At 41.9% G+C, this 26,507-nt stretch overlaps 1 protein-coding gene across 3 annotated transcripts in view; it reads left to right on the top strand.

Moving 5' to 3' along the window:
- Nucleotides 1-26,507, top strand: part of LOC138743339 (glutamine--fructose-6-phosphate aminotransferase [isomerizing] 2-like) — a 60,283-nt gene that overhangs the window by 4,327 nt on the left and 29,449 nt on the right. For 2 of the 3 annotated variants that reach the window (XM_069898540.1, XM_069898539.1), the window contains exons 2-4: nucleotides 12,187-12,294; nucleotides 16,601-16,705; nucleotides 21,476-21,601. In XM_069898540.1, the coding sequence (XP_069754641.1) occupies nucleotides 12,187-12,294; nucleotides 16,601-16,705; nucleotides 21,476-21,601 (339 nt within the window). Of the gene's footprint in view, nucleotides 1-12,186; nucleotides 12,295-16,600; nucleotides 16,706-21,475; nucleotides 21,602-25,972; nucleotides 26,009-26,507 lie in introns of those variants that run through there. The other variant, XM_069898542.1, reaches the window with a different exon arrangement.

Here is a 26,507-nt window from a genome sequence, read left to right as displayed (position 1 = left end):
TTTGTTATTTCCTCTTCAAATGAGCAATAAATAGGATCTGCCCTGAAGACTGTTGCTCTGTTTAGGGGATACAGTGAGAGGAGTACAGACAATGGAGGACAATCGTTTTGCCAAAAATTCCATCCTCCATGACTATTTGCTTTTGAAATTTGTTCCATTGACTTGAGGAAGTGATATAGACTCTGAAGCAGCTACAATATCATGTTCTAATGAACTAGGGATCAATTTTCTGGCAATACATTTTTAGTTGACTCATAATTTTCTTTTCTAAAGAATAGTTTGTGCCAAGTCTATGGCCTAGTTATACTGTCAGTAATCTGGAGAACTTTAGGATCAAAAAATGCTGTTGTCTGAATTTTAAACTTATTTTGGAGAACAATATTTATGTTGAAGGTGAAAATGTCATTACTCATGTATAAAATAGAATAAGTTTAATAGAGTAAATAAATGCACAATTTGTTTAACTTAAGATTAAAAATTCCTAGAATTTTGACAGCTCATTTTAAGATGTACTGTCTCAAAGAATTGGTCTCTAGTGATGGGTGGGTGAGTCTTCTGATTTGCATATGCAGGAGCAAATGAGGGACTTGGAAAATATGAAATCTAAGCCAGCCAAAGAATAAAGGGAGCATTGTGAGAGTAATGTGAAGGAACTTGTACAAATCAGATGTTTGGTCAGAAGTGTAAAAAGAAATTCACAGCACCACATTTGTGGTAGTTTTATGTAAAAGTTGAGATGGGCCATCTACTATTTAATTTACTCATTGCAATATTTCTTGGAAAATGTATACCAGTTAGTAATCAGCTATAGTGACATACTCCACACCTATTTTAAAATGTCATCTGATTCATGACTTAATGGTTCATGTTTAAAAATAAATTCCTTTAATGAATGAGCATATTTTGGTTGTCTTCCTCAATAATTTACAAACTCTAGTTTGAATATTCTTCAATAAAGCTTCAACAGATATTTTTCTTTTCATCCCTTAATCACAATATATATCCCCTTAAAAGCAAAGTATTTTTGTTATGCATGTTTTATTCTCAATTGTAGATTTCTAAAATGAATGGATTGAAGCAAAGTGATTTAATTATAAAAACAGGATGGAGTAGAATTGTCACCAATGAATTGGCAGAATAGATAAAAGAGTTGGCAAACTAGCTGTAGAAGAATAAAACAAAAACAGATATTCTGGAACAACTCAGCCAGTCAAGCAGTATCTGTGGAAGGTCAGTCAACATTTAAAGTCAGGAAGTGGAAAACTTGACAAGTGAAATTCCTTTGCCAAATCTTTGAATTCCCAATTTATTTCGATCACTTGTTAATTATTTTCTACTTTTGCTATCTTTAGGAGCATTGTGATATTTGATGTTGGATTTATGGCCGTGTAATGGATTGATTGCACAGAATTTTATTTCCATGCAGTGTACTGACTTTCTGCTTTAAAAAAAATCCTTATTAATTGTAGAGGAATGTCGAGCTCTATTGTACCCAAGTGGAGAGAGTCAGTTCCTGGGAATCCATATATTGAAGGACCATTCATGGAAATAGCAGATTGAAGCAAATATTAATGCCTGTACTTTCTAAGACATCTGAGGAGATTCGGCAGGTCCTTAAATACTCTACCAGCACAGGTTCATGTTTCTCAGCCCAGGGTGAATACTCTACCAAACTTCTACAGGTGTACTGTGTGGATACTATTCAGATTTGGTTACATCACAATCTGGTTTAATAATTCAATTGTCCAGGAATGCAGAAGGCAACAGAAAGAGGCAAACAAGCCAAGTCCAGCTCTGGCATCAACCTCCCATCCATTGAAGACATCTACATTAGATGAAGAAGGCAGCCAACATTATAAAGGTTCTCCATCACCCTGGTCGCTGCTACTTCTCGCTGCAAATTTTAGGCAGAAGTTTTTTTTTAATGCCAAAGATGGACTTTATTCACAATAAATTATTTACAATAGAAAAACCATTAAGTTTCTTCCTACCCTTAGTTTTGTATCCATATATTTCAATCACTGTACATTGTTACATCCATTTTTTTAAATTTATTTATTTTTTGCACCATTACCACCACCGTGGCACCTTTTTGCTTCTCTCCCCTTCGTCTCAGTATTTTAATGCCCAGTAATGGAGATGTTATGAGTGAGGAAACAGGTTTGGTAGGTTTCAAAGGCAAGGATCTGGACACAGGTTTCAATAGCAAAAAGCTTTATTTGCTAGTGGCAAAGCTATGGGAAAATAAGGTTATACACAGCACACATACACTCACATTAGGTATATACAACAAGGATGGAATAACGGAGAACAAATGTGTACAGTTTATTACTTAGCATGAGAACCACACTTGGTTGGCAATAGGAATTTGATAGCAGGGAAAATAATAGCAGCAATGAAACACAATTATACAGCTAATAAATGGACATCGAGAAAAAGATACCCACACACATACATTCAGGGAAAAGTAAATTTGTGTCCTGCCACCCCTTGGCTCTGGGTGAACACGGCTCTGTAATAATCTAGGGACACTGATCAGCGCTCCAAACCCCTATTAAACGGTGCCATTATCTCACCAGCAGCTTCTTCAGCACAGGTTCATGTTTCTCAGCCCAGGGTGAATCCCTTGAAGATGGCAAGAGAGCGAACAAAGGGCACATGGCACCTTTATAGTGCTGGAGAGCTGGGGAGTCCAACCCTGGTGATTGACTGGGGGGGCCAATGGCTCGGTCGGTGCCAGGCAGGCTAATTAATTATGGCAGTCAGTGACCTGAGGTCAAGTGCAGGGAGGCTGGAGGGTGTAGGGAAGGTAATTAACAGGCCAACCGCAAGGTGTGTGCTGATAGGTGGGGCAGAACAGCTGGTGTATCCTCCAACTAGGTAGGGAGGGGTGCGTCATATGACAGCCATGATCTCTCCCAATACATTCTACCCCTCAGAGGTCACAGCATCTCCCAATCATGACCTGTGGGAGAAAAAATGATTACATTTTAATGGGGTTATTACTATTAAGAATGTCTAAGAACTACAGCAAGGCAGATGTGCTCTTAATAATTTGACAAACACAACATAATATACACACTAATAATAACAAGAACAAGTGCAAGGACCAATGTATGACAGCCGCCCGCCCCCCCGGGACCCGAATGGCCACCAGTTTCCCCATGAGGTGTCATGCTGGAGAAGCTGGTCCCTTGATTTTTCAGTTTTATCCACTGAGTCCTGAATGTGGTCAGCCAAGTGAGTGATGTTACTAGACTCATCCAGGATAAAGGTTCAGCACTCCTTATCAGTCACTGCACATGTACCACCATCAGCTGCGAGGAGGTAGTCCAGGGCCATTCGGTTCTGCAGAGCGACCTTCCTGACTGCCGTCAGCTCTGTTGCTGTTCTAGTCAGGGCGTCTTTGGTGTGGTGCAGTGCCACTGCAGTTTCGTTGGCCAGCGTCTTGAGATCATCTGGATCACCTCGTGGGACAATCGGGCCATGCCATACGTGGGAAAGGCTATCGTCCAAAACCTTTATGCCTCTGTAATAGCCCTCTTGCCTTAGTGGCCGCTGTATCCTGGGTGCTCCCCAAGATCATCTAACGGGTGGATGCTGGAAAGCAGCAAACGTACCAGCTGGCAGGGAGCCATGGGTAGGTACGGTGACCGCAAATCCAGTAGATCCCATTCAACGACCATGGAGCACCACCCAGCTTAGAGGCATCATCGGCAGTGGTCACTGTGGCCAACCAAGAGGTTGGAAGTGTGCTCATCGCCGAGCCTGCACCAACTAATCCTGAATCTACTCAGTGGCTCTGGGATAACTCTGAGCATCAGGACTCAGGTGGAGGTCAAATTGTAGATTGTAGGGAGGGAAATTTCAGTTCCTGAAGCACCCGCCCCATTGGGGATCGCTGGAAAAGATGTAATGTAGTGGTGGGGGACTGCCATCGGGGACCCCTCCAAACAGATATACCAAACCTCACAGAAGCAAACAGTGTAAACAGTTCATTTCAGAGTCATCCAGTGGGCTTGGTGTGAATGGCAGGGCCACCCATCAGCATGTGCTGGGGTTTGCATGCAGATCCAGCAGTCCGATCTGTTGGTTATTGGGGAACTCCTAAGCGACCCTGAGGAAGGTGTGTGGGAAGAGGTTAGTGTGTGTATTTTCTTTCATCAGGGCGTTCATCCTTTCAATTAAGCCTGAAGACTGTGGTGGTGTGGTACATGAAGCAGCCTCAAGATCCCCTCTTCAGCAGCCCAGCTCTGAGTTTTTGCCCCTGTAAATTGTGTGCCCTGGCCAGATGGCACCTGCCACGGGACTCCATAGATGGAGGAGAGGTACTGTAATCCTCAGATAGTGTTGTTCTGGTCGGCCCTCTTACAGGGCACCACCACCTATCATCAGGGCATGCTGTTTTTTTTTATTTTGGCGTGGGAGGGATCCAATATAATCAATTTGCCATATGTGACCTGCTCCTGTGCCACAGCAAATGTCTCCCGACCAGCCCCGTGATTTGATCATTTGGCAGATGGGTCAGTTTCTGACAGAGGTCTTGCATTGATCTAGAGTGAAGGCAACCCCATATTGCTCACCCCAGTGCCGTGTACCATCTGCCCCTAGATGGCCACTCCTCAGGTGGGGGGTTCAGGTGAGGAGGTGGTGGCAAGGCATATTTGGGCAGCCTGGTCCACAGCGACATTGTGTGTTGCTTTGTCAGTATTTCTGTAGGCAAGGGCATCCACGTGGTGGACTGAAATTTGTCTGGGTAGCCTGGTCCCAAATGAACTGCCAGTGCTGTCCCTGGAATGGGCGCCCACGTATTTCCCATCCCATCTCATGCAACCAGGCCATACCATTGGCCACTGTCCGAGTCGGTATAAATGTGGATTGGCCCGGTGGTATCCTAGAGTGAAGGCTACTGCCGCCAACTCAGCAAGTTGGCTAGACCCACCTGCTCTCTCTGTCGTTGTTGTATATACCTTGTGTGAGTGTATGTATGCTGCAGCAGGATCTCCCTACTCCTGGATCAAATCCTCTCGCTATAAATGCCAACATAACATTTGCCTTCCTCACCACCTGCTGCTCCTGCACTCCCACTTTGGCCATCTCAGGTATGTCCATGTTTCCAGAATGCCACTGAATTCCATGGAACTGGATAGTTCCCTGAGGGAAGAAATGAGCATGTCAAGTGCTTGTGAGACAATGGTCTCAGAGGGGCCCTGCAACAGGGTGTATGTAGTGGGCTATTGACACCTATGGGGGAAGTTCAATGTTATGTAGATCACAGGAGATTAGAACATGGCAGATGGGTAGGCTGTGTACATAGCGCTGGGGTAGATGACAGAAAGTGTATTGTCTACCATCCCATGTAAATGCAAATTGCTCCTGGCAATCTTGATAGAGGGGGAATGGAGAAAAATTAGCCAAGTCAATTACTGCATACCAGGGTTTGTCTGGATGATCTGCTATTTCCTCAGTCACTGCTGTAGTGGGAGGAGGAGGGAGGGGGCTGCTTTGTTTAACTGGCTGTAGTCCACCATCATGCGCCATGATCCTTTCTTTTTCCAGACTGGACTATTGAAAGGGGAGGCTGTGGGTCTAATAACACCTTCCCTTAGTAAGGGTTGGAGGGCCTCAGTGATGTTTTGATGTTCCCCCCTGCACTCTGTACTGACAGGTGCAGATGACCTTGGTGGGGGTGGGGGGTGGGAAAAGAGTATAGGTTCCCATTTGGCCACTCCAACTATGATAGTAGCCCATGCGACCCCAAAGGTAAGCTTGCCCCTGTTGGTTTCAAGGGGGTGACCCTTTAGCACATTAATCCCAAGGATACATTCGGGTGGAGGGACTATGAGGACTTTTACAGCTCAGGGAGGATGATTTGCCAGTGTGGCCTCACTTGCATGTAACAGGGAGCCCACTAACCCCTCTACATGGCTGTGCCTTCCATTCAGCGGGGTTGCCTGGGATGATGTGTTCGGCACCCGTGTCAACAAGTGCTAGCCACCTCTTTGTGTTTCCCTTCCCCCAAAATACAGGAACAGGTATATATGGCCTTGGGTCCCCCGGCCGGGAGAGAGCAATGGAGTAAATTCACTGGGGGCCCTGGCCTTCATCCTATTGGAGGGGGGTGTGGGGATCTGCCACTCAGCGGGTGAATTGTCCTGCTGGTGGAGATGGGACATTTTCTGGAGCTCCATGAGCTTTGCCTTGAGAGCAGGGTAGAATGTTTTAGTCAGGAAAGGATGAGCTAGTATCAGGGCTGGGTAGCCGCATGGTCTGGGGGTTGGTTTCTTCCTGGCCTGCCTTTTCCCCCCCACAAATCTCCTTGCACCGCGCATAAAGGTCGGGGCTGGGAATCCCATCTATGCTATTATGGTTGGCACCTGTGCACAGCAGGTCTGAATACAGCTGTCTGCATGTAAAGCATTGGGAGGGTGGGGGGGGTGTGGTTAGGGGGAGACCATTCCTGCAGCCCTTGTCTCTGCCTTGTTGTCCTGGATGGGTGCCCCCACTGCATGTACTCTAGTCCTTCCAGGAGAGTGATGGTATCTCGTACAGTCTTCCCATTAGCCGGTGCAAAAAGGGGCAGGACCACTGACTGTAAATCAGCACTCAGTGGTGACCAGATAGCCTGCTAAGGCACCGGTCACCTGAGTGTTTTATAGAAAGTTGCGGTCACAGGCCCTCTGGTATATGCTGTTGACCAGCGCCCACTCTCTAATGACCCGGGTGCTCTCAATGGGGGCACCCGTGTAGGTCCCACTTCAGGAGGATGGGGGGGACCAGACCCTTACTGCAGTCACCACCCGATCCCACAGAGGTGCTTTCCTGGACCTCTGGCTGTGGCGCCCGTAGGGCATTGTTAATACTCTGCTGGTCGGAGAGGCTCCCCAGGGTCCTCACCTCTTGGTGGGTGGCTCAAATTGGGGGCCCCATCGTCCCACAACCAGGGCAGCCACACAGCCAGGTGCTTGCCTGGTCACTGACAATACCGGTCAGCTAGCTGGGCTAACTCTTTTTGGGTGTAGTCTCATGTTTCAGTGGACGGAGTGGCCCCCTTCAGTGTGGGCATCCCTTCTTCCCCCCCCCCTCCCTGCACTGGATCTGGGACCACGTGGTGACGGGTCGCATGTGCAGGGGTTCGTTTTTGGGGAGGGAGAAGTGGCTGTGGGGCTCAGGCTCCAGCTCCTCCTCATCCCCATCATGCCAGATGTCTTCATCTCCCACCCACGCATCTGGCTTGTTGCCCTGCTGGATCAGGGTTTGGATTTTTAGCTGCAACTGGATGAGCCTGCAGGCAACTTCAGTTCCTCTGACCTCGAGATGGTGAGCTCGAGACTGAGCAGCATGCAGCAGCGCTGCCGGAGTTCCTCTAACTCCCTGTCATTTTGGCTGCATAATGACAGCTGGAGCTGGCCAGTGATCCTGACCTGGCGTGTTAGGAGGGACACAAAAAGCCAGAAGGCACCCCTTTGATTCCCTTTTTTTTCGGGAACCCTGACTTCTTGAGGAGGGAGACCATGTGGTGCCCCAGTTTCTCACCTCAGACCAGTCCACTGGCTTGCCGTGGTCTGCCAGCATGCTTGCCAAGCCCTGAAATCCCTCCCTCTCATTGGTCCACCCATGAATCCTATCCTTGGTGCCTGCACTGGCCTTTCTGCTCCTGTTCCAAAACATTTTCCCACGTTTGTGTCCAAGACCTCCGAGATCAATTGTTGTGAGTGAGGAAACAGATATGGTAGGATTCAAAGGCAAGGATCTGGACACAGGTTTCGATAGCAAAAAGGTTTATTTGCTAGTGGCAAAGCCATGGGAAAATGAGGTTCTACACAGCACACATACACTCACACGAGGTATATACAACAACCATGGGAAGGACGGAATAACGGTGAACAAATGCGTACAGTTTATTACTTAGTGTGGGAACCGCACTTGGTTGGCAATAAGAATTTGATAGCGTAGGAAAATAATAGTGGCAATGAAACACACGCACACAGCTAATAAACGGGTGTGAGGAAAAAAAATACAGTGCATACAATCAAGGAAAAAGTAAATTCGTGCCCCACCACCCCTTGGTTCTGTGCAAACACGACTCTGCGATAATTTAGGGACAATGATCAGTGCTCCCAACCCATATTAAACACCAGCAGCTTCTTCAGCGCAGGTCCACGTTTTTTAGCCCAGGGTGGAACGGGGGGTCCCTCAAAGATGGGAAGAGGGTGAACAAAGGGCACAGGCACCTTTATAGTGCTGGGGAGTCCAACCCAGGTGATTGACTAGGGGGCCAATGGCATCGTGTCAGGCAGGCTAATCTAATTAAGGCAGTCAATAACCTGAGATCAAGTACAGGCAGGCTGGAGGGTGTAGGGCAGGTAATTTACATGGGCCAACAGCAAGGTGTGTGCTGATAGGTTGGGTGGAACAGGAGCTTGATTGGCAGCTGCTATGTCTTCTGACTAGGTAGGGAGGAATGCCATCATGTGAGAGCCACGATCTCTCCCAATGCAGGAGGACTCTCGACTGGTCCTTTCCCCACAGCGCCCTCGCATTGGCTGCAGCAAACCTCAGTATGTCCCACAGCATGTACTCCTGCAGCCTGGAATGTGCCAGTCAGTAGCATTCCCACGCTCATACCTAAAACCAACGGGTTTTAGGCAGAGCAAAGTGCGTCTTTTACCGAGTTGATGGTCTTCCAATGGTTACATATGTCTGACTCTGTGTGTCCCCAGGAACAGCCTGTAGATCAGAGAGTCTTCTGTCACATTGCTGCTGGGAATGAACTGTGACAAGGACTCCTGCATCCTTCTCCACACACTCTTTCATTCAGCAAAGAGATGGGCAACCGTCTCCTCTCTATCGAAGTCGTGTCAGGGACAACGTGAATTGTGGGTCATGTTTCGGTCATACAGGAAGGATCTGATTGGGAGGGCTCCACTCACCATTAGCCAGAGCAAGTTGTAGTGTTTTTTTGTGAGCACTGGTGATGTCATTCCTAGATAACCCGAATGATCTGCTTAGCAAACCACCCCACCAGGTCCATCGAGTTCTCATCTCTGTGTCTGTAGGACATTCTGTGCTGACCACTGCTTTGTTGCCTAGTGGTCAAAGATGTTTGTCGAGAAAAATATTTCCATGAAGGAGAGGTGCTGTAGCAAAGATCAACTGACTGGGGAATTATGTGACAATGGGCCCAGGCCCATCCTTCTCAACACCTGGGACAGGTAGAACCTCAGCACATAGCAGAACTTGGTGCTCTCATACTTTGGTTCCACACACAACCTGATGCAGTCACACACAAAAGTGGTCATCAGGATGAAGGCCAAATTTGATGTGCCCTTGTCAAGTCAAGATTACTGTCAGCTTTTTCGTTGTATAATAGAATTTTAAGGGAATGTCAGATTAAAGGAATAAAGTCGTTACAGGATTGTTTTGAAGAGGGTAAATTTTTATTGTTTAATAAACTTAGAGAGAAATTTGGAATTCCAGTGAATTCTTTATTTGTGTATTATCAAATTAGAGCATTAGTGAAAGATAATTTTGGAAGAGAAATGAAAATTCCTAAGTTAATGAAATTTGAGTTTATGATTTCTTATTCATTAAATAAGGGTTTTATTTCTGAGATGTATACGTTGTTGCAAGACACTGTGGATAAAATAAATTTAGATAAATCTAGGATTAAATGGGAAAATGATTTAAGTTGTGATATTAATCAGACTGATTGGGAGATGATGTGTTTTGATGGTGTGACTAAATTGCTTAATGTAAGATATAGTATAGTTAATTACAATTTTTTGCATCAGTTGTATCTAACTCCCCAGAAGTTGAAAAAATATGGATTTAGTAATTCAGAGTTGTGTTTTAGATGTGGACTATGTGTAGGGATGTTTTTACACTCAGTTTGGTTTTGTTAATCATTTTGGCATAAAATTAGGGAATTTCTTCAAAAATTGTTAAGATCCAATTTTTGTTAGATCCAAAAAAATTTTTGTTGGGTTGTATTGCCCCATTTACTGATTTGGGGTTAGATAAGTCTCAGACAGCATTTTTTCGTTTAGCATTGGCTGTAGCACGTAAATGTGTTGCGATTCATGGAAAGACGAGGTCGAGGTAAATATAACTCATTGGCATAATGAGTTGAGGTCCTGTATTTATATGGAGAAAATAATATATAACTTGCATGATAATTATGATTTTTTTATTAAGATGTAGTCGTCTTATTTGAAATGGATGAGTTTAGTAATATCTTAAATTGTTGTATGTGCTTCTTTTATGATCATTTTTTTAAATGCTTCCCTTGTGGAGTTTTCTGAGGGGGTGGGTTAGTTTTAGTTTTCATTTTTATATTATGGACTTTGTAAAAGTTCTTCTAAAAATATTAAATAAAGTTTTTTAAAAAATTACTGTCAGCTGATTATACAAGTAAAACTCAACAAAACAGCGTTCTCTGGTCCTCTAAAAACAACCAGACATAACACACATACAGACAAATAATACATATGCAGGACAAGTATTTTATCTATAAAAATAAATAAATATTGAGGGTTTTTTTTACAAATGAGAGCCTTGGATGGTTAGTGTGAACAGTTATTTTGGTTGTTCAGCATTCTCACTATCTGTTGTCTGGTGACTTGAACATTGTGACCTTTTGGACCCTTTCCATTTTGGATCCCAGATGAACTGGAAAATGCTGTGGTGTCTGCTAGGTCGGATGTGCAGGGAATGGATCACACTAAGCAGTACCGAGAGTACCTCTCACCTGATGACCAAATCCTTCACTGTTATTCAGAGTGAGCATTTTGCCCACAGATCCAGTTTCTGGTAGATATTTGTGATCTGCTCTGACCAATTCATCTTGAAAACCTCATTCCCTCCAAGCCAGATCCCCAACGCCTTCAGATAGTCAGATCTGAATGTGAAAGGGATGGTGGACTGGTTAGGTCAGTTACTAAAGAGCATTTGGTTTACCCTGGTGCCAAATTTGCTGCAGATATTGATCAGTCTGTAGAGTGATTCCAAAGAGAAGACAGTGATGTTGTCCATGTACAGGGACATCCATGTAAAAAGAGGGATGCTGCCAGGCAGTAGAAACACTTGGGCTGAATACCTTCACTGCCTGGCAATGTCACTCCTCTTATGCCCTTACCCTTCTTGATAGATTAAGCAAAGGGCTTTATGCAGCCCACAGGTAAGACTGGAGACAGCAGGCAACCTTGCCCAACTCCAGACATGATGGGGAAGCTATCTGTTTTCCACCCATTGATTTGGACTGTGCTATGGATATCCATATAGAGCAGTTTACTGTAATACTGGATTCCAAAACTCATTTTGGAGAGCACGTCCATCATATGGTTATGGTTATATGTACATGTGTGAGCTGGTAACTGTGCAGGTTTAGCCTGGATGGATTACCTGCCCCAGGAAGACTTAACTCGATTGACAGTGGCCTTGGACAGGATAACAGAAGCCTGAAGTCCAGCATGTCTTGATTCAAAAACGGTTTTTAATCAGACAGCTATCAGGTGCTGGAACCTCCCCGTACTGCCTAACCATAAGCTAGTCCACAACCATCAAAAGATCTTTTTGCACTATTGGGATGTTAAGTTTTTCCTGTATTAATTTCAACTGTGAATATTTATCTATCCATCATTCTTATTTGGGATGGATGTTTAGAAAGCTGCAAATTCTACTTCAGAGTTTGCAGCCAAGATAATTGTAATATCTGCGTAGAAGGTTCAGTTATTTTTTAAAAATTGGATTTTTTTTCCTTTTTCTTTGAACAAGTGGAGATCATTTGGAAGTATGCAGAATTAGAGCTATTGAAAATATAAATTAGATGCACATATTTCCAATGGTTGATGAATTTGGTAACTGGAAAGGGTTTGAATTCTCTGTGGTTCAGTGCAAAAAAGGATGAGTTTGATGTTGTATGGAGTAGTCACTCTGTCTCTTCGGTAAATTAGTATGATTTTCTCTTTGTCTAATTTAACCGGTTCATTGATAAATCAGTTTTTTTTCTTTCAAAAGTTGATTCTATTTGCTTTTTGATATTTGTTTATTCAGTGAACAGCAGTTTAACTTTATTTGATATTTTGTATCAGCTTTCAAATCATTCTAACCTTTTATGGGCAGCATTGTTTTTGAAACTGAAATAAATCTTGAACAAAATTTGTTTATCAAAATCTAATTTTGCAGGAATCTTTGCATATTTGAACTACTATGTTCCTCAAACACAGAAGGATATCTTGGATATCTTGATCAAAGGTTTGCTGAGACTCGAATACAGAGGCTATGATTCAGCAGGTATGTTTTTAAAAATTGAAGACGGTGTTGAATATATTCTAATTTATTGAGACGCACAACAGAACGCCTCAAGTTTCAGTTCTTAAATAAGCATTGTGAAATGCTTTGAACCTAATTCATCAATATTAGAAAAGATCACCATGAGCAAATGCTAAAGTACATTAAATACAATTCTCATTGTAGATGATGTAATCATTGGGTAGCTAGTGGATTGTACACTTTGTCTAACATCAAACAATATCTGTGGAGTGAAGGAATATGATAATTGGAACATTCTGACTTGTTAGCAACATTCAGACTTTGAAATTGCATGTCAAACCTGGAAATATATAATTTAAAAAATAAAGTCACATTATTTGAACAAATTTGGGAACTCTACATGCAACACAACAGAGAGGGCCTACCGTGGACCTCCACCCCTAAAATGAGAAGACAAAATGACCTGATCCAGTGTGTAAAAGTAGATGACACAATTTTCTTGTTTATTTTCATTGTGTGATGACATTGCTTAATGGGTTTATTGCATTGTATATGTTGAACGTTTAATGGGTTTGGAGGTGGGTGGGAAGGAGGGAGGGGGGATAAAAGGGGAGAAAATGCCACTGTATATTCAAGAGGGAAATGTTTGTGTGTATTTTGATTAATATGGTTAAAAATAAAAAATTTAAATAAAAAACCTGGAAATATGAATCTGCTAACTATAGTATTTGGAAAGACCAAGGCTGGAGTCCATTGGCAGCGTCATTTCTTGCTGACGGTTACCAGCATTTCAATATGCATTTTCCTCTGAGGTTAGACCTAATAGGATCTAAGATCTCATTGATTTCAATGAAGATTTCAGTAGAAAGATTTGGAAGACAAGTGGGAGAGTAAAATTATTTTCCTTGACCTTGTTGTGACTGAAAGTTAGGCTGTAGAGATATGTTTTTAGTAGGTTCTAAAATGCTGAGGTGGATGTTTTGAAAAAAATTGCAGAGATTTATGGCAGATATTGGTTATAGCTCCATCATCACAAGGAATGAATAAAAGAAGCCAATTACGCAAAAGATCAAAATCAAAATGTTCCGCAAGGATAACAAAACTTGAGCGGTCTAAAGCGGTGTCTGTTAAGACACTGTGCAGGGATTTTGTGTTTTACATGATAAGTGGAATGAGGAGCCAACGTAAATTAACAAGGGCAGGGGGGATTATTCTACAAAATTTGTGCGGTTCAGGATTTCAGACAGGAGAAATGGATTTGTGTGATTTATTTGACATCTTTGGTTTAGTCATAATACTTTCACCTTGCAGTCAGAGGTCATAGGTTCTGGATCCGCTCATATACTATGAATACATAATTTAGGCTGACAGTTCAGTACAGTACTGATGTGTATTGAAGGTATTTTTAATTGCACCCTAGTTCATTAATTCAGCTATATTCTGTGGAAGAGGTAATTATTTAGACAATAGTCTGCACAATTCAATAGCTAAGATTTGTTTAAGGGAGCCTGGATATCAAAATAGACTCTGCAAGTGTGCACCATAGTTTAAAGTATGAACACATACAATGAATGGCTGCCAGAAATGTGAAAGATGGGTAATGTGATCTGCGAACAATGCTAATTGGAAGCTGACACTTCTCCAGGTATTGCATCTCATAACCCTGTACATGAAATTAGCAGCTGAGGGACTGCTAGCAACAATATTGAACTAGGTAATTGATGACCTACAGGTTAATTGCTGGTTGATTGCAGCAAATTTATGTGTTTGATGTCTTTTATAATTGTCGATATATGTATATATAGAGAGAGAGCTCTGTCTGTGTACCCACTTTCAGGTGGCCACAATACCCGACTGTAAAGCAGCCTATTGTACAGCTGTCGGGTGGACCACCTGAAAGTGGAGAACCCAGCCAGGAGGTTTACCTACCTAACCATTCTCCTGTAGGTATAATATCCTGCTCCAAGAATCCCCCGTTGCACCTGAAAGCAGCTCAGGCAAAGCTACTAGCAGCTTTCAGATGCCTAGTAGCAGACAGGCTGTTGACAGTCAGCTGGCGACCTGCTGCGGACACCTACCCTCCCCGCTGCGGACACCTACCCTCCCCGCTGCCTGACTGTCCCCTGGCGTGGGACTACAGGGCTGGGGTGGCCGCGGCGGGGGACTACGGGGCTTATGCACGCACACAAAATCCTGCTAAATTTAAAAGGTGAGAGCTTTCGATAAGTCAGGATTCTCGTACTCCCCCACTGGCCGCCCCAGTCCCGCAATCCTGTGCCAGGGGGCTTCAGGCAGCAGGGAGGCGAGCTGTCAGGCAGCGGGGAGGCAACCTGTCAGACAGCTGCTCCTGCCCGGACTCAGGAGCTAGTGTTTGCTCTGTGGCTCCTCTCCTCGCTTCAGACCTTTCAGGTGGCAGAACACCTCCTTCAGCGCTGCCACCTGAACATCCCTTCGCAGACACTTGCAGCCTGCTCCGGAGCTGCATTCTCCAGGCAATTCCACCTGAAAGCGGGTGTGTCTCTGTCTCTATATTTATCAAGAAAAATGCAGAGTTATAAAAATAAAACTGAATTTACAGATAGCCATAGAACAAAGAAAGGAGGATGAGTGTTTGAACACTGATAAACTATAACAATACGAGATGGCCATAGTAATGATGTGGATACCTCAACTAAAATCCATCTCTGCATTATTCCTCTATTTCCTAAGGAGTTTGTGGAGGTTTGGTATGGCATCGGAAACCTTGGCAAACTTCTGCAGACGTGCCGGGTGCTGGTCAGTGGGACTAGGAGGGTGGGGATTTGTTACGGCATGGACTAGTAGGGCCGAACTGGCCTGTTCTGTGCTGTAAGTGGTTATATGGTTATATGGTTATGGTGTAGCGAAAATGTGCTACGTCAAGGATTAGTATGGGGACATCAATATCTTTGAGCAGAAACCCCTCATCCTCATTAAATCTGTCAAGTCTACATTGCTTTTTTCCCCACTTTTTCAATGATTTGATTCATAAGCCTTCATGCTATTTATCAAATACATTCTTATAAATTTAATCTGATGGTTTTTAATAAGATCACTGATCAGATTAGAACCTCAACTCTACATTCCCAACTACCATTGTATTCTTTGGGCAGCATTTTTATTATCTCTCTGACCTGTATCCACATCCTCTCGTGTTGCAAGAACATTATACGTGTTGGATGAAATCAATTATTTTGCAGTTCCTTCTAAATTAACATCCAGGCTCCTCTTGCTGCCTGTCCTCTCACTGTAGCAGGAGCAGAACTACCACTCCAATGAAGTAATGGCTCAGGTTTGTTCTCAAAATAGGGAAAATATGTGCTTATGGAGTTTGCCATCTTTTTTCTGACTGCTGATAGAATATGATGCATTTGAGGGTGCAGATATCGTTCAACTTGGGGATTGTGTTAATTGTTGATAATGTGAGCAATAAATTGTGCAGAGATGACAAAGGTAAAAAGTATGAATGTGCTGCACAGTTGTTCTCTATAATAATGGGAGCCACTAGTTAAGCATCTTTTGGGTTGCAACACAAAGGCAAGGCGATAACTATACTTGGGTGATAGGACTAGACTAGCTATATCAAACCAGACAAATTGGTAGCTCTGTTAACACGTTTTATCTGGTTTGGTTCTCTCTGATATTGAGAAGCCAAAATATGTCAATTTTTGGGGCTTGTAACAATATTAGATACAATATACAGTTGCAAGTTTTCTCGCAATGCATTGAGAAAAGAAAAATGTATATTCATTTTAAACAAAGTTGTAATATACTACAGTACAACTCCGATTATCTGAAATGGTTGGGACTTGGCCTAGGTCGGATAAACGTTTTTTTTTCCGAAAACTGGACATCTTTTAAAAACTGCCCAGTTGCAACAGCAAATTACTTGTAACAGTGTTTGAAATACAACAAACAGCAAGGGAAAGCTTTTTAAGCATTAAAATAATGTTTAATTCTCACCAAAAAATTCTGTATGCCGCCAGCAGCCCGAGGTCCCCAGTCAGTTCGGCTCTGAAAAAAATTTGGATAAATAAGGATTTCCAATTTGTTTTGGATATCCTAATTTCTCCGAAATTTTTGGATAAATGAGGATTTTGGAGAATCTGATTTTGAATAATTGGAGTTGTACTGTTAAGTCTTTAATAAAGTATCACCACTGGAGTAGCTCATTAAAAATGTGCTGCAAAATATAATTTCTCAAGCCAAAAAATCTTTTTATCTTGGTCTTACACTACCATATAGTTTCTTGTGTGGAAATTAATGGAATCTATTCTCAATTCTGAATAACCACTGTTTTCAATGCTAGGATTAGCAATTGATGAAGGTTACAATGAAAATAAAAAAAATGAAGGACATATCCATGTCTTCAGAAACAGAGGCAAAGTGAAGGCCTTGGCTGAAAAACTTTATAGTAAGTGACTAACAATTATAAATTTACATTTGATTATTTTTGACAAAATATAATTGTCTTCAAGATTAAACTTTTTGGTTAATTAAATGTGGTATAGTAAAATCCCTGTTATCCGGAATTCAAGCAAACGGCAAAAAAATCGTGGAAAATAGAGAGGTAAAAAATACGAAAGTTTAAAATTGGCACCCTCTAGCATTTAATTATGCAATCTCAAGCAACTGGCAAATTAACATCCGGCATCTACCAATCCCCATAGGTGCTGTACAGTTTATTACTTAGTCTTTTTTAAAAATTTTGGCTTGTTTCTTTGGCATATTATAAGGTGCACTTGTTCTTTCATTAAAATTTAATACTCAGCGGAAATTCTTGATTATTTAGTAGATGTATTATTTTTGTATGTATCAGAAGACTAATGAAAGCTAATAGATCAAAACTGCTGTGATCTTGTGTCAAATGAAGGCACTATATGTACACAATCAATTTATATAGGGCTATTTTTTTTTAAAATTATGCAACAGAGATTTGAGTATGAAATTTATTGCATCTGTGGTGTCTGTAACACATTCCAGAAACACCAAAAATTAGTTTATGCCTGATGGTACTTTTCTCATGTATAAAAGCATTAAGACTTGCATTGAATTGCCGTAACATCATCTCCTCTATGCTGACCATCAACACTAGCTTCTCAAGTTAAATGCGTCTTTATTAAAATGAGTGTTTTGTTCATATTTTGCCTTCCATTTTAATCTGTTGCGGATCTTGTAGATTCATCATGGTGACCACCAACCTATAAAAATACCATTTATCAATACAGACAGTCCCCAGGTTAAAAATGAGTTTCAATTCCTAAGTCTGTCTTTAACACGAATTTGTATTTGAGTCAGAACAAGTGCTTATTTAGGTCAGTTAGTCAAATGTTTATCTTGGTATATAGTAGGTATATATAGTATATACTTTAACTTTAAATGCATATAAAATAAACTAAAACTGCTTAAACATAATAATTCAGTACTGTATCCAATAATAAAAGTAACTACATTTGTTCATAAGATCATGATTAAAAGTTAACACTTACAGGAGAAGATAATGGAGAGATGGCTACAGTACAGGTACTTTCAATTTTGAAATCCAAATTTCACACCCTCCCTCCTCGGTTATGCAATCGCACTTTAAGGCCGGACTGCCATTTTGCAGGGCGCGATGGTGCAAACTGCTGCTTCTTCTCCCTGCCCCTCCCTCCCTCCCTTCTGCCGGGCCACTTGTCCCCTCACCTTCCCGCTGCTTTGCGCAGGCCACATGTGGCATAGCATGACAGCAGATACGTATCACCACCCACCTGACAATCGATGGGGCAGTGAGCCAATGGCAAGCAGAAATAGATGTCCTTCTCCTTCCGGCCGCTTTGTCGGTTCATAACTACGGGTTGTTCTTAAATTGGACATTTTCAAGTCGGGAACTGCCTGAACTGGCTGCATTGTCAACTACTCATCCAGCTATACGCATGTTATGAGAGTCCCTGCCTCCATCATCCACTTGGCCATTGTGTTCCAGATTATAACTACCTTCTGGGTGAAAACCCTTCTTCCTTGATTCCCCCTAAATCTCAAACTTGTCCCTTTTTAATCCCTTCTCATTTTACACATCTATTATAGGGAAATGACTAATCCAGTGGTTGTCAACCTTTTTCTTTCCACTCACATACCACTTTAAGTATTCCCTATGCCATAGGTGCTCTGTGATTAGTAAGGGATTGCTTAAGGTGGTATGTGGATGGAAAGAAAAAGTTTGAAAACCACTGTTTTAATCGTACCTAATTGACTCGTTACGTGCACGGTTTCACAACTCCAAAGGAAATGGGCCAATAATAATTTTTCTCAAGCAAAATATTTTAGTGACAATTGGGTCCAGAGCAATGATTCTCAACCTTCCCTTCCCCTGTGCAGCGGTGTAGGAGTACATACCACTTTAAACAATCCCTTACTAATCACAGAGCACCGATGGCATAGGGATTACTTAAAGTGGTTTGTGAGTGGAAAGAAAAAGGTTGAGAACCACTAGTCTAATCTGATTTACAATTTTATGTACCTTGTATCAATTCCCTTTTTTAGACTCCTTTGTCTGAAGAAAAACAAACTTTGCCAATCCAGTATCGGGTTATAGAGCTTTACAGCACAGAATTTGGCCCTTCGACAGAACTCATCCTTGCCATTTAAGTTCTGAGCTATACTCATTTTCCTGTGTTTGGGCCCATGTTCCTCTAAATCTTCCCTATCTATTTACCTGGGAGGTTTATTTTGTGTATTTTTGTGTATTTTGTGTACCTGCACTGCAGGGTTTTTAAAAAATCTATACTATCCAACCACTCCTCTTATCTCAAACCCTCCAGTCTTTGTAACATCTCATGAATATTTTCTGCACTCTTTGTAGCTTAATAAGTTTTCCTAAATCAAGGTGACCAGACAGCACACAATAATTCAAATGTGGCCTCAGCAACATTTGTGTGGAGTTGTGACATGACATCCCAACTCCTGTATTGCATGCTGTGACTGATGAAGGCAAGATTATCAACCACCTCCTTCACCACCCTGCCTTTCAATGTCACCACTTCTAGGGATCCTTGACTTGAATTCTTTGCACATTTTGTTTTATAATACACTCCAGTGCTCTACCATTTTCAGTGTAGGTCCTGCCCTGCTTAACTTGCCAAAATGCAGCATCTCCTACATATCTGAATTAAACTCAATTAAATTAAATTTTTAAATTTAAACATACAGCATGATAACAGACCATTTCGGCCCACGAGCCAGTGCTGCCCAATTTACACTGAATTAACCCACACCGCTGGTGCGTTTTGAAGGATAGGAAGAAACTGGAGCCCCCAGGGAAAACCCACACAGACATGGGGAGAATGTGCAGACACAGGAGAATGTACAAACTCCTTACACCACGGGATTCAAACCCCGGTCCCAATTGCTGGCACTATAAAGGCATTGCGCTAACCAATATGCCAACTGCGGCACCCAATCACCAACCATGCCACACATAATGTTCCTCAACTCACTTAAGCACCATCAAGATCCCTTTGTAATTTTGGATTTTTTTTTACTATCCTCTATGTAACTAATTTTTGTGTCATCTTTAAAAATTGCTGATCATGCCATCTTATTCTCATTCAAATCTTTAATAAAAATGATGAACAGCAATGGACCCAGGACCAAACACTATGGCACACCACTTGTCACAGGCCTCCAATCTTAAAAAAAACTACTTTCAACTAACATTTTCTGGCTCCTTCCACCGAGCCAATTTGAATCAATTGGCTAGTGCACCTTGAATCCCATGTGATACAATCAGACCAAACAAGATATTATCTAAAACGTTCCCAAGGTCTATGTAGACAACTGCTACCACTCTGGCCTAATCATTCTTCACAGTGACCTCCTCAAAAACAGGCAAATTTGTTAGACTCATTTTCCCACACTCCCACATTTCTAATCAGCCCTTGTCTTTACAAATGCATGTAGATCCTCTCTCAGAGTCCCCCTGCCCACCTCACCCCCATCATAAACTTCTCTACAGCTAGTGCTTATTAGTTTGTAGCTTTTAAAAATCTTCTCGTAACTAAAATACTCCATTCCAGATAACATTATGGTGAATTTCCTCAGTACCCTCTCCATTGTAATTGCATCTTCCTGTAGCAGGATGACAACAATGGTATGATATTTTCCAGTTGTTCCACTATTCATTGTGTACATTCTACCCTTATTTGATCTCTCAAAATGCATCATGTCACACCAACAAGATTACATTCCATTTGTTCATTTCACCTACTAATCAAAATCATGCAGTTGCCTTAAACTTTCCTCACTATCAACAACACCATCAATGTCTGTGTTATCTGTAAACTTACTAACTACATCCATTATTTGTATCCAAATCATTAATGTCTGTAACAAACAATAAGGAACCTGGCATTAATCCCTGTGGTACATGCTGGTTACAAGCATTCTATCACAGAACAATTGTCTCCTATTACCCTCTTTCTCTTGTTACCAGGCCAATTTACCAACTTGCCTTTTGTCCCATGGACTGTAACCTTTCAAACAAGTTTTCCATTTGACATCAACTGCACTACTTTTAGTAATGCATTTTGTTAACTCTTTAGAAAAATCCAATCAAGATTCCCCCACCCCTTAACCATTTTATTTTTAATTTAGTGATAATAATTTTAATGATATCTCATGATTTTTCAAAGCCTCCTTTACCATACAGAAAAATTCTCCATTTCATTTGCCTGCTAAACCTATGTAATTGTTTATGGAGATCACAAGTCACTAATATACAACATACCATCCTGTTGGAAAAAAATGAGTCTAAAGTTTACTAGGTTTTTCTTGCGAGCTTTTCTTTCAATCTGCTTTTAATTTTTCTTAAATCACAAAATCCAGACTACTTTATTTACATGGGATTATTTTAGATAATTTGTGTTAACTATGTTCTGGGAGAAGAAGAGAATGGCTAAAATATTTTGAAAGAATTTATTCGCTAGCAGGAAATAATCATTGTATGACAGTTATTTGATATTTATAATCTTGGATGAGAGTGTATCTTAATTCAAAAATAAAGACAACCTTTTTGAAATTAATGAGACTTGTTTTTTAACATTACCCTGGACAATCTAGAATGTTGAAACTTTTATTTTGAAACCTTTAATTGTTCTGCAGTAGTACTTAGATATACACTTGTGTCCAATAATTATTTTGTTTTTAGAGCAAGAATGTTTGGATTTCAACAAAGAATTTGAGATACATTTTGGGATTGCACACACTCGCTGGGCAACACATGGAATTCCAAATGAAGTGAACAGTCACCCTCATCGCTCTGATAAAAACAATGGTATGTCTTTTACATCTCCACAGAATATGACGCATTGAGGTACAGTCAAAATCTCACTGTTAAATAATTGTAATAAAATCAACGGAGAACCTCCTGCAGTTGAGTTGAATATTTTCTGAATATATTTGTAAGAGAGTTGAAATATATTATGTATATTTTAATGTATTATTGCATGAGAATAAAAGGAACCTTTGGTTCAGTCCACTTTTCACATCGAATCCTTGAATGTATTCCAAGAGCCTCTGTCATTGTTACAAAGATTCACAAGCTTCAGCATAATAAACAAAAGAACATAAGGGCATGGAAATGGGAGAAGGAGCAGGCCATCTGGCCTGTCTCGCCTGCCTGATATTTAATAAGATCATGGCTTATCTGGACGTGGACTCAGCTCCACCTACTTGCCTTTTTCCCCCATAACAAATTCCTCTACTATGCAAAAATCTGTGTATTTTAATGAGGCAACCTCTTCTGTTACCTTGGGCAGAAAATTCCATAGATTCACCACTCTGTGAAAAGTAGGTCTGCCTCATCTTCATCCAAAATCTACTCCATGCATCTTGAGGCTATGTCCTTTCATATTCTAATCTCACCTACCAGTGGAAACCGTGCTCCTGCCTCAATCTTATTTATCCTTTTCATAACTTTCCATGTTTTTATAAGATCCCTCTCATTTTTATAAATTCCAATGTATAGTCCCAGGCGATTCATCTCCAGAATCAACCTGATGAAACTCTTGTGCACCGCCTCCTAAGACTATATCCTTTCTCAAATAAGGAGACAAGAACTCAGCACAGTACTTGCAGCCTCTCCAATATCCTGTACAATTGGAGCAGAACATCCCTGCTCATCATTTCCCTGATCAATGAAAGCCAACATTCCAATTGCCTTGCCTTTTGCACCTGAACTTTGTTAATGATTTACGTAAGAAATTCGTTGCAGACAATTGCCTAACATAGCCTCCAAGCAACAATAGAAGTGAATTTGAAGGAAGTTGCTACAACCTCCATCCCCCATACCAAAGGCATTAAAGTCCTTCATTTCTTTCTGGACAATTGACCCAACCATTTCCCCTCCACCACCACCCTCTGGATGGTAGAACTTGTCCTCACCCTTTAACTTTTCTTTTGACTCATCCCACTTTCTCCAGGTCAGAGGGATAGCAATGAGTACCTGCATGGAGCCCATCTATGGAAGAGGGCATTTGAGGGCTCATTGTTGGTTATGTAGATCAATCCATGCTGCAAGGCCATTCAACTCTTCCTCTGCTATGTCAATAATAGCTTTAGTAATGCCTCATGCACCTATGATAAGCTCATTAACTTCACCCACTTTGATGCCAACTTCCATGATTCCATTTCATTCTCTCAATTCCTCCATCTCCGTCACATCTGCACTCAGATGAGAACTTCTATGCCAGGTTAGCAGAGATGTCCTCCTTCAAAAGTGTAGCTTTCCCTCCACCACCATCAACATGGCCCTCACCTGCATTAACCACACATTTGCCCTGGCCCTTTCCACTCCCAATGCACAACAAGAATAGGATTCCTTGTTACCACACCAGCCTCCACATCCAACACATACTCCTCCACCATTTTTGCCACATTCTACATGATCCCACCACTAGACACTCATTTCCCTCTCTGCCTTCAGCAAGGAATGCTCCTTCTGACTCCCTTGTCCACTCCTCCCTCTCCACCAATCATCCCCTTGGTACCTGCTGACCGCAGGAGATGCTCCATTTATGCCCACACCTCCTCCCTCACCACTATTAGGCAATATATCTTAATCTCCTATGAATGCTGCAAGACCGGCTGAGATCCTCCAGCATTTCGGTGTGTATTTACTAAGATTCTTTTCTCTTGCGGGCCAGGCAGAATTTCTACTTGATGGTAGTGCAAAAAAACTGTACTCAAGAAAAAATGTGCATTTAAAAAAAAAAGGAGAAAAAAGCTAGTGGTCCTGCTCATGGCAGTGCCCTCCCAGCAGGTACTACCGCAGTTCATTGCTCGTGAATGAGGTCTCCTGGTTATGTGGTTGAAGCAGAGGGTACCGAAAGAGTGTGAAGACATTGCAGAGGGCCTTAATGACCATAGCCATGGTCATGTCCGGGCAGGGGATGGTGAAAGAGAACTGAGAAGGTGACCAAGTAGATGTTCTGATTCGAGGAAGGAAGTCGGGTGCTTGAAGATGCGAGTGGCTTTGATCGGGTGTGCCTTGACTAGGTGGTAGAAGTGAGGTTTGCACTCAGTGCAGACCTGGTAGTTTTTGGTCATTGTTCTGACTTCCTCAATGGAGTATGGTAAGTTTTGTGCTTTAATGAAATGGAAGATCTTAGTCACTCTGGAGTAGCAGAGGTTGCTGTGGAGGGTCTGCAATTTTTTTCATTTGGATACTGGTGCAAGTCCCGTGGAAGAGGGCATTTGAGGACTCATTAAGTTTTCCAGGCCAGTATAGGATATCGTAATTATAGGTGGACAGTTTGATTCTCCACCTGAGGATTTTATCACTCTTGATTTTGCCCCTTTGCTTATTATTGAACATGAAGGCATCCGCCTGCTGGTCCGTGAGGAAGGTGAAGTGTTTGCCAGCAATGTCTGGCACCTCCATGATGGCTTGGGCCTCCTTATCGACCAAGGAATGGCGAATTTCAGGGCCTTAGAGGATGTGTGAGAAGAAAGCTACAGGTTTGCCCGCTTGGTTGAGTGAGGCAGCCAGGGTGAAGTCGGATGCATCACTCTCCACCTGGAAAGGTGTGGATTCATCTGTTGCATGCATCGCCACTTTGGTGATGTTGTCCTTGATAAGGCCAAAGGCTGTGCAGGCCTCTGCAGACAGGGGAAAAGTGGTGGCTTTTACTAATGATCGGGGTCAGGAGCAATAACATCATTTTCAACCACTCAGCTTAGAGGAATCTTTGAAGGTTGGCATCATGGTCCTCCAGATCGTGGCCACAGATGGTCACATTGTCAAGATATGGAAAAGTGCCCTGGATTTTGTAGTGGTCCACCATGTAGTCCATCTCCCACTGAAAAACTGAGACCCTGTTAGTGATGTCAAAGGTGACCCTGAGGAAGTGATAGAGCTGGCCATCCGCCTCTAGTGCAGTATACCTGGTGGTCCACTGGGCGGATCGGGAGCTGGTGATAGGCCAACTTGAGGTTGATCGTGGAGAATCCCTGATATTGTGCAATCTGATTAACCATATTGGATATGCGGGGAGGGGATACGCTTCAAGTTGTGTGTACCATTTGATTGTCTGGCTAAGTCTATGACCATCCTGTTCTTCACCTCGTTCTTTACTATAACCATCTGGGCCCTCCAGGGACTATTGCTAGCCTTGATGATGTCCTCGATAGAATTCACTCTGCGGTTTGAGAAGGAGAAGCTAAAGTCAGATATATCTGATTTACAGTGTAAATTACAGAGGCATGAGAAAAGAGCTGGTCAAAGTTAATGAGAAGGGGACCCTAATGGTGTAATTGCAGATGATGGTGTGCACCTAATGGTGTAATGATGGTAATTGCAGGAGTTTCTGGGTGTAATTTGGAAGATGCAGGATCATTTCATCCCAGAGAAGAAGGATTTGATAGGGAGGATGAGAAAACCATGACATTAAACCAAAAAAGAGAGGATTCAATTTTGTGAAAGTTAGCAGAAAGCTAGAAGAATGGGAAGTTTTTATAAAAAACAAGAAGGCAACTAAAAAAGCAATAAGGGAAGAAAAGATAAAATATGAAAGTAAGTTGGCCAATAACATAAAGAGGACACCAAAAGTTTTTTTTCCAGATATGTTAAGAGTTAAAGAGAGGCAAGAATAAACATTAGGCTGCTGGAAAATGATGCTGGAGAAGTGGTATTGATGAACAAAGAAATGGTGGATGAACTGAATAGGTATTTTGCATCAGTCTTCTCTGAAAAGACAGAAATTCGAGAGAGTCTGGGCTATTAGTAAGGAGAATGTTCTTGTGAAGCTAAAGGTGGATGGCCATCTGGACCGTGTGGACTGCATCTCAGGATTCTGAATGAGGTAGCTCATGAGATTGTGGAGAATTAGGAGTGGTCTTTCAAGAATCGCAAATTGTTCTAGAGAGCTGGAAAATTGCAAATGCCACTCCACACCTTTAACAAGGGATCTAGTCAAAATACTGGAAGTTATAGTAAGATTTTAGAGTTTGTTTTTTAAAATTAGGATAATGTTATGGGATATTTAAAAACAAATGATAAATTAGAATTATGTTGGCAGATTTCATTCAGGTTAGATCTTGCCTTACATATCTGTTGGAATTCTTTGAGGAAGTAGCAAGCAGAATAGAAAAAGGAGTGTCAGTGGATGTTGTTTACTTTGATTAAAAAGGAGCGGCACATGAGGCTGCTAAGCAAGCAAGGAGCTGATGGTATTACAGGAAGGTATGAGTGTGGATTGATGATTGCTGACTGCAGAAGGCAATGAGTGGGTATAAAGTGGGTTTTGTCTACTTGGCTGTTCTGCAGAGATCGATGTTGGGTCTGCTACTTTTCACATTTGTAGAATAATGATTGAATGTCAAAATTGATAACTTTGTGGCCAAGACTACAGAGGATACAAAAAATAGGTGGAGGTAATATAATGCTGCAAAAATATAGCTGGTCAAATAGTGTACTTATGTAGCAAAGTTAATGATACATAACCAACATTTCGGGGTTGAACCTTTCATAAAGGTATGGAAATAATGTTGGCAGGCGCCTGAACAAAATGTTTAGGGTAGAGGGGCAAGGGGAAGAGCACAGTCCCAAAAGCAGGAGGTTATGGATGGATAAGGGAGGGAGGACACACCAGCAAGCAGGGGGAGGAGGGATGGCTTGGTGAATGGGAAAGGGGATGGAGGGAGAATAGAGCATAGGCTAATAGAGACCGGAGGTCAATGTT

Source organism: Narcine bancroftii, chromosome 9 (assembly GCF_036971445.1).
Source record: "Narcine bancroftii isolate sNarBan1 chromosome 9, sNarBan1.hap1, whole genome shotgun sequence".
In the NCBI taxonomy this organism is placed as follows: Eukaryota; Metazoa; Chordata; class Chondrichthyes; order Torpediniformes; family Narcinidae; genus Narcine; species Narcine bancroftii.
The sequence above is the reverse complement of the archived record's forward strand: the minus strand, read 5'-3'. Positions and strand labels throughout refer to the sequence as shown.